The sequence below is a fragment of the Macrobrachium nipponense genome, chromosome 1 (assembly GCF_015104395.2).
Source record: "Macrobrachium nipponense isolate FS-2020 chromosome 1, ASM1510439v2, whole genome shotgun sequence".
Lineage (NCBI taxonomy): Eukaryota > Metazoa > Arthropoda > Malacostraca > Decapoda > Palaemonidae > Macrobrachium > Macrobrachium nipponense.
Window position 1 is genome coordinate 84,688,372 of NC_087200.1, and position 12,901 is coordinate 84,701,272.

The following is a 12,901-nucleotide window of genomic DNA, read 5'->3' on the forward strand; positions in this document are numbered from 1 at the left end:
GTAGATGTAGGAAATGGAATTCTTAGAAAGGGGGGCAGGCAAGTGGCTAGGATTCAAGATGGTAATGTGTTTGTAGCAAACTTTGTGGGTATGATTGATATTGCTAGGAGTGAGAATGATCTGTTGAGTGAGGAAGAGATTGAGGAAATGCAAAATGAGTGCCTGGAGATAAGTGTGTTGCGACAATGTGTTTGGGAGGAGTGCGTGTGGAAGACTGGCCATGTGAGTTGGATGTATATAAGAGGGTTGCTAAACGTTTTGTGGTGTGCAAAAAACATAGTGTACTTTTTGCATCAGGAAGGGGTGTATGACAAGGAAGTGTATGTGCCAGTGTTTTCTGTTGGGTCAGCTGTGAGTATGTGTTTGTTGGTGCATGATCGGTTTGGGCATATGGGAAAAAATAAGTTGTGGGAATGCATGAGAGAGAGATTGTATGCTCCTGGGTTGAGTAAGATTTGTGTGGATGTGGCTGTCACGTGTGAAGACTGTCAGAGGGGAAAGTATCAGAGTGTGCATGCAAGTCCACCTGTGTTGCGAGTTTGCAGATGAAAGAGCCGTTTGAAATGCTTGTGATTGATTGTGTTTCTTTGCCCAGGACTGCGAGAGGACAGTGGGGATGATTGTGATGGTGGATCACATGAGTACTTTGCTTATGTGGTTCCCATCAAAGATAAGAGGAGTGAAACTGTTGCACGAATGGTGGTCAAGTGATGTTGCCAATGTGTGTGTGTAAGCCGGCAAAAATGTTGAGTGATAATGGACCTGAGTTTGTGGGATGGGAATTTGAAGAAATGTGAAGGAATGGGGTATTGTGCATGTGTATTCTACTCCGTATATGCCCAGTGCGAATGGGTTGGCTGAAAGGACTGTTAGGACGATGACTGAGATTTTGCGAATGATGAGTAAGAGCGACAAGGATTGGGATATGTATGTAGGACGTGCAGTTTGGGTATATAATGCCACACTGCAGAAGAGTATAGGTATGTCTCCTTGTAAAATATGTGTTGAATTTTGAAAGGATTGTCAGACCGCGGTTGGTTGGGTGTCAGAAGGTGATCGGGATTTGTGGAAGAAAGCGAGTGAAAGGTTTGAGAGTTTTAAGATTGGGGATAAGGTTGTTGAAAGAGGTGGTTGAGATGGGAAGAATGAATGTGAATAAAGTAAGGGAGAAATTTGAAGGGCCTTTTGAGATTTTGGAAGTGGGACCGAGTGGATTGAGTTATGTTTTGGGGAAATTGCGAGTAGGTGGGGGACTGGATGAGGTTAGGGCACACCATAACCAGCTCCGTAAGTGGAGGGAAGTACCACACTATGTTCGGGAGAATGCGATGAGTGAGTGGTTGAGGGTGAAATAAGTATGAGCCGACTGTTGGTGAACAAATTGGTCTGGGAGATCGACAGTTGGTGTTGGTTGAGTATGGAAGAAAAACAGAAGAGTGTGGAGAGAGGAAGTGGAAGGGAAAAAGCGTGAACGGCATGGTAAAAGGGGTTGGTGGTAGGGTGCAAACGGTTGATAAAGCGTGTGCTACGGATGACTTTGGGGGAATGAATGATACTTGTGGATATGTGGGTTTGAGTTGACAGGGACAAGTAGACTTCAGTGAGAGGAAACTGAATAGTGAGGAGGTGGTTTGATAGGATGGATAAGTCTTTGCAGGAGTTTGACAGAAGTATGGATGAACTGAGTGGTTTGGTGGCCGAAATAGGGGAGATGTTGGAACCACCCGAGTTGGGAAGACATCGGTGAAGTAGTGAATGGAATTTGGGAGGATGGTAGTGAGGGAGATAATGGGAGTTTGAAAGAAAGTGGTTTGGAAGAAGTGAATGGCGATGTAACTGAAAGAGTGTATGATGGTCCTCAAACAAGATCCAGGGGACCTGCATCTGAGCATCCTTGGGTGTTGCGAAAGGCAATTTAGTGTGGATGTTGTGAGTGTAAGATGTTGTCAAATGTAATGGGGAAGGTAATATGGAGGAGTAATTTTGTAGTTTATATTTGACAACATCTACAAAGGTTGTGTGAGAGAGAGAGAGAGAGAGAGATTGGTGGAAGAATGAATGGGAGTGGTTAGATGGCGGTCGGAAGCAGTCTGTTGTGGCGCTCTGTAGGTAGTCAATGGAAGTCTGTTACGAGAGTTGTAAACAGTGAGGCTCTTGGTCAAGTCAGTGTTGGTTTTGGCAGCAGTTTTCCTTTGGTGTGTCGTTGTTTGGGTTGTTATTTGATAGATTTTGGGGTTGTGAAGTTGTTGTGCGTGTGTCTGTCTGGTTGTGGTGAGTTTAAGAAGGTTGGTGGTGCATTTTCGGTGTCTGTTAGTGGTGGGTTGGGGCAGGGTTGGTTTTGGCGGGTTGTTGTACTGCTGTAAGTCGTGTGGTTGTCGTGTTTTTCAGCGGTTGGTGTTCATCTGCATTTTATTTGCGTTGGTTATGAGTTTTTGTGGGTTGTGGGTCCCGGGTGTGTTTTTTTGGATTTGTGTTTGGTTGTCGGCGGTGGTTGTGTGTTGGCTACCCTATAGCCTATATCCAGTGGACGACAGCACAGCCTAATCCTAGGTATCAGAAGCCAGCGGTGAGTACCTGTTTGTGTTTTTTGTTCGGTATGTAGGTATTGGGGCAATTGTGCCTGCTGTGTTTTTTTTAGTGTTAAGTGGAAAGTGTGATTGAGGGTGGGTTGATAGCCAGACAGGTTAAGTTTATGTGGGGATGTTACTTGTTTTTGTGATCCCGCCACACTCTGACTTATCAAATAAGTGAGAAGTGCATCTCCCAAGAGTTAAGAAAAAACTTGCAACTAGAGAAAACTAACCTTACAAAAGATAGTACATACAAGATATAGCAAGAACTAAGGAAATGGACAATTTTTGGTCAAATGTGCAAGTAGCTAAGACTTAAAGAGTTAAATTCTAGTGAGTCGTATTGCTGTTATAAAGAAAACTAGCATAAGTCAGCTAATCAGCAGTGACAGGTAATGTAAGAGTACCTCATGGTCAAGTACAGTACCTCAAGAGTCAAATACCCTATGTTCCAGTACGTAGTATACAGTATTGATATTATGTATAATACTTCATGTATTGCTTAGTTCAAGAGAAGTGCTCAAGTGAATGGTTGCATGCTTGGACTAATCTTAATTCTGGACATGCATAATTATCACTATTAAGAATTATAGTTCCAACTGAGAATTCATATGCTGTAGTGTCATAAGAGGACTACGTACTGTCATTTTTGCACTTAATGTTACGCTAATGTTAAACTATGGGTACTGTCATTTTTGCACTCATTATTGCGCTAATTGTTAAACTATGGGAAGTATAAGTCTTAGTTTAGGTCTTTATACAAGATCTTTCAGTCTGCATTAGTGTTCCTTCCTATGAAAGAAGTAGATATAGCTGTTTGTGTAAAATAAAACTTCAGTGCCTTGAAAGTCTTTTGTTTGGGATGTTTTAATTTGCATCGACGTTAAATTCACTGTAGTTGTATGTATGCATTTCATATTATGAAATCCCTGATATGTACAGTATACTGTATAATGTTTTGATTAAAGTATTGTTATAATTAATGAGTCCTACAGATGAATCTCATTTTCTTTGTTACCTTGACCTAGTGTCCTGTTTCATGGGTAACAAGACAAGAAATTTCATATCAATTCCTATGGTAGACATAAGTAAATCTCCTTCCAGTCATTGCCTGAATGAGAGGGTATTGAAATCATATTTTCTTAAGAGCAGTACTCATACTTGAGTCTGTGCTTTATATTTTTGTGCCTTAACCCTTGTATGTAATTATTATGGTCTTTTTTTTATTCTTTTATTTTATTCCTCTTGTGTGATTCATTTTACAAGTGTTTGTTAATTTGTGAATAAATTATAAAGTCCTGAACCAGAGTGTCATTATTACAAGACCTTGGTTGCAACATATGCTAGTGATTACCAAGAAAGTGCATGTGACACTCATCTCCTCTCCCAGTGTGATAGACCTGAGTCCGTAGGAAAACAAACTCCTTCTCTTAAGGCATCCTATATATAAAAGAGAGAGAGAGAGAGAGAGAGAGAGAGAGAGAGAGAGAGAGAGAGAGAGAGAGAGAGATAACTGGGGGGAGCGGGTGTTTGGTTTGGTAACTACTGTGGAGCCATGATGTTAACTGAATTATGCTGCTATAGTGACTATTACATGCTGCTCTAGGAGCAAGAGCTCATGCTGGCATAAGGCCAGCTAAATCTAAAACAACAACAACTATAGTGACTGATTTCAAATGACACACAAGTCAAGGGGAGGTGCACCCCTGAGCATGCAAGAGAACCCTGGTGTGTAAATAAGAGTTGTAAACTCTTAGACAATTCTCCACCCACTTTAGTATTACACCAGACCAACATACCAACCTAAATGTGTGTGTGTGTGTGTGTGTGTGTGTGTGTGTGTGTGTGTGTGATTCAGAGTCGTCAGGGGGAAAGCAGAAGAAGACTTAGAATAGGTTGGATAGATGATCTGTAAAAAGTAATGGAACAGAAAGGCTTTAATATGTAAGAAACATGAGACAGAGGGTAAATGGTCAAGTGCCCGGTAAGCGGTTTGACACTGCTGATACGCATTCTGTGTGCATGAAATGGTTAATGTTGTGCAAGTTTACTGCATGGCAGTTCATCCATGACTCAACATTAACTGAATATATCTGTGACAGTTGTATTTTTTGTGCTAGAGCCATCACCTGTCATGGGAAATGGCTTAATTTGTTGATACTCTTATATACTTTGCACTAAACACACACTCTCTCTCTCTCTCTCTCTCTCTCTCTCTCTCACAAGTCCCTGAGACACTTTTCACACAATTGAACTTTTCACGCAAAGATTGAACTGTTCCTCAATGGAAAGGAAAACCTGTAATTCTTAGTGACCATACAGTTCAAGTGAGCGTCTTTTTACTTTACTACCAAACTATGGATGAAGATTTTCTGTTCTCAGTTTCCCTAACCTATAAACTCTTCTGGTCTATACTAAACAGGCCCAGTGCCCATTACACTGACCTTACATGACACGATCACAGATACTTAATTCTATTTCTTCATTGGTACTATACGTGCATTATCTACAAAACTAAATTATGAGATGATTCTGAAGAATTTACTATATTGAAATAATGACAAAAAATGTAGCTTAAATTATTCTTTTGTAGATCAACTTTTATGTTGGCTCTCTCAATTCATATAGTAATTAAAATTGCTCTAACTTGACCAGGCTCTTGATTTAGTGTAAACTGTTCTGAAGGAGAAAATCTTTTCACTTTCTATAAACATATGAATAAGAAATTTTGTGAGCATGAATTCTAATTTCTGCTATTACTATTAGAATACAATGCTATAGTAGTATCTACTCCCCTCTCAACAGTCTCAATACTGTTAATGTGGATAAAATGTTTGCTCCCAAAAAGAAGAAATACATACTAATTTTAAACACAAATTTCATACCTTTCTCACAATAAGGACTGGGAACTTCTGGAGACCATAATCCCGTAGACTGGCATGTTCTAACAGGATTGCCAACAACACGGTAACCTGGAGAGCAGGAGAGGTAGCAATGCTGTCCAACATTTGATGTACGACGTACACATCGCGATGGAGAAACACGGCCACGATTCACTTCAGCCAACACAGAACATTTTACAGCTAGCATAAAATGGAAAACTCATTAATTAATTAAACACAGTCATGGGGCTCAATCAGCAAGCTTTTAAAATCATGTGCATAATGATGAATATTTGTTTCTAGCCTCTGGAACTATATACTTATACGTATCACCAAAATGAAAAAGCTATGCATCAAAAAAAGGTTTTGAAAGTCACAGAGATGAGATTATTGATCCCTGAATAAGACAAGGTCAATGGAATAAGCCTAAAAGATTTTCCATGACAGTTTATGTAGGGTTAAAGTCTACCACGTATTGCCTATATCCTACATATCTGATAAACTGTCTTTTATGCCAATAATCTCAAATATTCAAACTAATCAATGGCTTAAAGCATTCTCATAACTGCAGTGTACTTAGGAAATGATTTTTCCTTGTCTCTAAGTAATTAGTTTTTAATTAGCCTGGTTATATCCACAAACTTCATTATGACTTAGGTGAGTAAGGTCATTTATCTTTTACAACATTATTTATATTAATGAATAATCAGTTATTAAAAAGGCAATAAAGCAAGGTACTGTGTTACTACTGTATTATACTCTAATCGTAAATTGGAACTGTACTTAACTTATTAAGGGGACTGATAACCAAGCAATGGGAGTGTAGAAAAACACTGACAACTTTACTCTGTTATCAAATTATTTCTACCATAAGATACAGGTTGGCCATCACTAAGACAAATTTCTGTTAGTGCAATTTAAAATTTTCCAGGTCTCTACACCAACCTGCTGCTAATGATTGTTGGCACTATTTATGTGCATATGTATGTTCCCTATGCAAACAATTCCTTTTTGGGTTGTAAAAAAAAAAACAAAAAAAAAATTAGGAAATGTAGTAAAAATCTAAATTAAATGTCAGCGAATGAGTTAATAAAAATAAGAAAATACTGTAAAATATAAATGACAATAGCATAAAATATATAACTAAATCCAAGATGAAGAAAATGGGAATCTGAAAGTCCTTCACCTAACAAAAAAATGTGCTTAGCAGCCAATTCCAGCTCATCACAAAGCAGCAGTAATGAACTTTGTGTAAGTCAACAGAACTACCTGTTCAATTTATTTTCCCTGTGCTTCATTAAAATTTCATTTGATTTTCGCTTAATATTTCTTTCTTCCTTACTATACAACTTGTAATGATTTCCAGGGTATTTTAAAGGTAATATTAGGTGTTAACTATTGTGATATGTTGACCTGTACAGTATTAGGTGAAGGATAAGAAGTGCTGGGAAAGAGATGCTAGAATTTCCATATTGATACATTTTCCCTTCTAGTATTCACAGCAAAAACTAAAAATGATATTGTTATGATACAATAAAGTTTGTTCATACTTACCTGGCAGATATATATATATAGCTGTATTCTCCGAAGTCCGACAGAATTTCAAAACTTAGGACACACGTAGTGGGAGGCCAGGTGGTTGGTAGCCATTCCCGCCGCTGGGAGGCAGGTACGTATCAGGAACCATTCCCATTTTCTATTCAGATTTTCTAGTGCCACTGTCTCCTGAGGGGAGGTGGGTGGGCACTTTGATTATATATATCTGCCAGGTAAGTATGAACAAACTTAATTGTATCATAACAATACAATTTTGTTCATGAGACTTACCTGTCAGATATATATATAGCTGAATCCCACCTTTGGAGGTGGGAAGAGACAGAATAGGATTTAGGAAACAAATACATGTAGATGATTGACATCTTGGTTCCTTACCTGTTAGCATAGCTGACTTCGTGATTACTGTCACACAAGTCTGCTTCTGCTTTACTAGTCTCCAGCAAGGTAGTAACCTATATAGCTGGCGAGTTCTAGATGATCTGTCAACGGGGGCGTGACCACAATGCGACTAGACCATTTGACCATACTATGAGGGCAACGAAGCAATAAACCACCACCTGACCAAACCTAGCAAAAGTTAAGGTAGCCTATCTTAAGCTAAAGACTGGGAAGTCCGCCTCTGGCGGCCGACCCAACAACCATAAACACAATAAAATTAAAAACTCCTCCTAACCATTTTCTACAGGATAGGATGAGTGCTACTTCCTGCCCCCAAAATTGTGTCTGCGGAAACGTATGGCCCTAGCGAACAGCAGTTCTTGTATGTCGTCTTCACGTCCCGCAGGTGGTGTGAAGCGAACACCGAGTTGCTCCGCCAAAAGGTGGCACCCAGGATGTCACTGAGTGCCATATTCTTTTGGAAAGCTACCAAGGTTGCAATAGCTCTCACTTCGTGAGCATCCACTTTAAACAATTTCAGATCACTGTCCTTTCAATATGAATGAGCCTCCTTGATGGTGTCTCTCAAGAAGAATGCCAGAGAATTCTTAGACATCGGCAAGTCTGGCCTTCTTACCGAACACCACAAGTTGCTTGAAGGACCTTGACATTCCTTCGTCTTCCGCAAATAAAATTTGAGAGCCCTGACAGGACACAGGACTCTCTCTGGCTCTCGTCCAATAATTTCAGCCATCCCCTTGATCTCAAAGCTCTTGGGCCAAGGGTTGGACGGGTTTTCATTTTTGGTTAGAAACGTCGGGCTCAATGAACAAACGGCATTATGCCCTTTAAAGCCAACATGCTTGCTGATGGCTTGAATTTCGCTAACTCTCTTCGCCGTCGCCAGAGCAGTTAGGAAAACAGCTTTTCTGGTAACGTCCCTCAAAGATGCAGCATGGAGAGGTTCGAACGGACCGGACATCAGGAACTTCAAGACCACGTCCAAGTTCCAGGAAGGCAGCTTAGGTTGAGCCACCTTTGTGGTCTCAACGGATCTTAAGAGATCGTGAAGGTCCTTGTTATTAGCTAAGTCCAGGCCTCTGTGTCTAAAGACTGTCGACAACACACTCCTGTAGCCTTTTATTGTCGGGACTGCCAGCTTTAAATCATTCCTTAGATAAAGGAGGAAGTCTGCTATTTGGTTCACAGAGGTCGTGGTAGAGGAAATGCCCTTCTTTCTACACCAACTCATGAAAGCGGCCCACTTCGATTGGTACACTGCAAGAGAGGAAGCTCTCCTCCTTGCATTGGCAATAGCTCTTGCCACTGGTCTTGAAAAAACTCTGGCTCTGGCCAACTTTTCGATAGTCTGAACACAGTCAGACTCAGAGCGGAGAGGTTTTTGTGGTACCTCTCGAAGTGGGGCTGTCTGAGTAGATCTGTCCTCAAGGGTAGCGTCCTTGGGAAGTCTACTAAGAAAGTCATGACCTCTGTGAACCATTCTTTCGCAGGCCAAAGCGGGGCGATCAACGTCATTCTCGTTCCTTCTGACACTGCAAACTTCCTTATGACTTCTCCCAAGATCTTGAACAGGTGAAAGGCATAAAGGTCCATCCCTGTCCAATCCCAGAGAAGGGCATCTATCGCTACTGCTCCTGGATTGAGAACAGGGGAGCAGTATAGCGGAAGTCTCTTCGTCCTCGATGTAGCGAATAGGTCTACTAGAGGACGTCCCCATAACCTCCACAGCTCCTGGCATACCTCCTGGTGAAGAGTCCATTTGGTCGGCAGCAGTTGATCTTGCCAACTGAGAAGATCTGCACGGACGTTCTCAACACCTGCCACGAGCCTCGTAAGGATCGTTACGTCTCGTGCTTGTGCCCACAACAGGATCTCTCTCGCTAGACCGAACAGGGACCGAGAGTGTGTTCCTCCCTGTTTCTTGAGGTAAGCCAGAGCTGTGGTATTGTCCGAGTTGATCTGGACTACTCAGTTTGAGACTTGGTCTTCAAAGAACTGGAGAGCCAAATGAATGGCCGCCAACTCTTTGAGATTTCTGGGCTCAGCTCGTGTCGGCCTATGAAATATCCTTAAGATCATTATTTCTAGGTAAAATTAATCTAAAATTACCAGAGAAAAACAAAAGAGTGCTTTTTTTTCCTCTCTGTGTGTTTTCTTGGATTTATCTCGTCATTTACGATGGAACGTGCTGCTATTGCTTCGGCTAAGTTAAGTGCCTCATAAGTAGTATTTTCCAGTTTTTTAGTCTTCCAGGGACCAGTATTTTCCTTCTTATAGGTCATATACGGTCTCCCGGTTGACTCGTGGCGGCTGTGTGCCGCCTCGTGTTAAAATTTCCCGGTCTCCCATACTGGGACATCTTATACTTATGGGCTTATTATATTTACGTTCATCGTTTATTACATCGTTTTTATAGCTAGGACACAGCCCTTTACCATTTTCTCTTAGTTTGGTATTTAGGACTATACCGTGTTTCTTCTGGCCCAGCATCCCAGCTCTTGCTCTTCTGGCTACCGCTGGCTCCGAGTAGTCAACTGTTCTTCGGAACAGCTTGCCTCCTCCTGGGCTTCTTTCTCTTTTACTAAAAGTGTCTTTTCCTCCTTTACGATGTATTATCAGTGTTATTTAGGGTGTTAGGCTAGCCTAGGTGCTTGTGCCATGTGTTGGTACAGTCTGGTTCACGTGGCCCCTCTATGGTTGTGTTTGCTATCGCGGCTTAGGCCACCTGCGATCACGTGTCCTTAGCACCTTACCCTTCCCCTTCCCTCCCTACCAGGTATAGGAGGGGTCTGGTGATCTCCTTGGTTTGCCATGACAACCACAGTAGCCTACCTCCCTCTCCCTCTGAGGAGGCCTGGAGCTCCATCCCAGCTGGGGTTTAGGGCGACCACTTGTCTCGGTACCGGGTTACCGAGCGGGTAGCTGTAGTGACGGGGGGGGGGGGGGGGGTGGGGGGGGGGGGGGGAGAGAGAGAGAGAGAGAGAGAGAGAGAGAGAGAGTGAGAGGAGAGAGAGAGAGAGAGAGAGAGAGAGGCCACCCCCCTCTCTCCCGCCGTGTTACGCCGGGACCACCTCTATTGCCTCTGTCCCACCCTTCCCCTACCGTAACGAACGGAGCCTCCGCTGAAGCCGGGGAACTCTTTGGTTATAGGTCCGTCTGGCTCCGCCAGTGGGCGGGGTGGACATTACTAGTGGCCTGTTGCTTGCCTACTATATCCTGTTTTCCGCTACCGGAGGAGAGCTCGCTCCTTACCCGGGCACTCTTCTAGTAGACGGAAAAATTTTATACTTCGTTATATACGGATATACCCTAATATTACGGGTGAATTTAGTTTTAATTTAATTTAATTTATGTACTATCTCCGTCGTGGTTTCATGGCTCCTCACCACTCCTGGTTGAATCTTTTTCCCTGTCTCCGGTGTAGCCTTAGACCAACTCCAACCGCCTAGTTACCACACGTATTACGGCGGGGCTCTGGTTTAATCTAACTTACATGCTCCGGCATGCAGCGGAGCATTTGTTAGGCTGTAAGTGTGCACCTGATACTCATGTATCTCTCCACTTACAGGCTACCAACTGTCAGGTCCCAGGTTGCAACGCAACGCTCTACGACCCCTGCCCCCATGAGGAGTGTAGGACCCACGCCCCGTGTGCCACCACCCACAACGGACTGATCGTTTGGCACCCGGAGGCTTGCACCATCTGCTACGACCTCGTTAGTCAGCTGTTGGGTGGGGTAAGTCTACTCTTAGACTTTCTTGGTTCTTATCACTACTAACACTTAGTTTTAAGCTTCGTTCAACCCTATCTCCGCCGTTAGAAGCTTCATATCGCCTTCTCTTTCAGGCTGCCGCCGTGAAGGAAGTCGCCCTGGCAACCCTGAAGGCTTGGGTGGGCGGCTTCAGGAAGAACGCCGCCAAGGGCCAGCCGTATATTCTTGACAAGAAGCTGGCCGTTCAGATCTTCCCCGGTGGCAAGTCGACCGGCTACGTGGACCCCATCTTGGCAGCCCCTCTCATAGCTTCGATTCAGCAGGTGGTGCAGCAGGCGTTCGGGTCCGTCTCCACGCAGGAGCCGGTCCAGATGTGGCCAACCTGGACCTGAATATTGAGCCTATGGCGGTAGGGGCAGAGGATTTGTTGGTTGAGGTAGGTGTGTCGGGCGCCCAAGATCTTTCCTTGGGTGCTCCTGGATCTTCTTCCCCTGTCCCTTCTGCTTCATTCCAAGGCTTTACGGGATCTGAGATCCCTGCCCGCTCTCCCGCTCTTTCTGTACCCCCGAAGGTGAAGGGACAGAGAGAACAGAAGACTCTGCATAAGACGACTTCTAAGAAGTCGTCGTTCTTCAGCTAGGAAGTCTAACGACTTCCTACGCTGACGCGGTGAAGGCAAAGCCTAGCTCTTCCTACTGCTAAGAGCTCTAGAAGCAAGCCTTCTTAAGGAGAAGGCTCACGCTCCGGCCGAGCCAAGAACCGACCTTCTCCGGCATCTACCGGATCTACTCCGGTGACTCCTGTTGGGGTGGCGGGACCGAGCTCCTTTGATCCCACCACCTTTTCAGCAGTTGTGATGCAACAAGTGGGAGAGATGGTTGGCTCTCTGGGCTCTAAGTTTGAACAGATGTTTGCACAGCTGTCAAACACCATCGAACAGTCTGGGCAGTCCATTCAAGATCTCTCTAACGAGTTAGAGAGCACGAGGACCGCTTTGCTGTCTTAACCAGGCTCCTCAGCCAAGCTCCCCCTGTAGCAGGTACTGGTGTTTTACAGTTACCTCCCTACGAATCCCTACCAGCCTTCTCCATGGATAACCCATGGAGAGTGGCCGCTATGCCCCCTTCAAGGACGGCATGATTTCTATCCCGGAGTGTGGAACTCGAAGGATTGAGGACTTTGAGTTCTATCCTCCCGGACTGACTCAGCCTTTCATTGGGTATGCTAGGCTGGACCGTCTTGCTGCTCTCACTAGAGAGGATAAGATCTCCCGAGAGACTGTGCTGTATAGTAGGGATCACGCACAGCGGGAATGGGTTTTCACTGCCTGGAGGATTGGTAGTGTACCAACACCAAACTCCAAGCATTCAAGAGTCCATTCACTATTTTCGCTACGGAGGAGGAGGCTTCTCTTCCGTTCGCTACCAAATAGTTGAAGCAACTCTTTCAGGCAGTCCTCAAGGACGAGCCCATGCCACAGCTGAGGGAAGCGGAATCTACTTCTCCGCTCTTCCCAGCCTTTGGAGAATTGTGGGAGAACTTGCCTGCCACGTTCTCAATAGGTAAGCTTAAGCCAGACTGCGCAATGGATCAGTTTGGCGAGAAGCTTCCAAGACTGCCTGATACCCTTATTCAGGCAGAGTTTGATGCTCGAACAAGATTTGGGAGGTCCCTTAACTCCCTGATCATTACGGAAATGGCTGCCCTGTCTTACGCCACAGAACCTTTATTCAAGATTCTGGCTAAATCACAGCTTCAGACAGTCCAAGCTGATGCTTTTG

The 12,901-nt window shown here is 43.8% G+C and overlaps 1 protein-coding gene across 6 annotated transcripts in view; it reads right to left on the reverse strand.

Annotated features, from left to right (window-relative positions):
• Positions 1-12,901, reverse strand: part of LOC135219424 (uncharacterized) — a 913,425-nt gene that overhangs the window by 181,203 nt on the left and 719,321 nt on the right. For all 6 annotated transcript variants that reach the window (XM_064256195.1, XM_064256199.1, XM_064256198.1 and 3 more), the window contains exon 24: positions 5,456-5,653. In XM_064256195.1, coding sequence (XP_064112265.1) covers positions 5,456-5,653 — 198 coding nt within the window. The remainder of the gene's footprint in view (positions 1-5,455; positions 5,654-12,901) is intronic.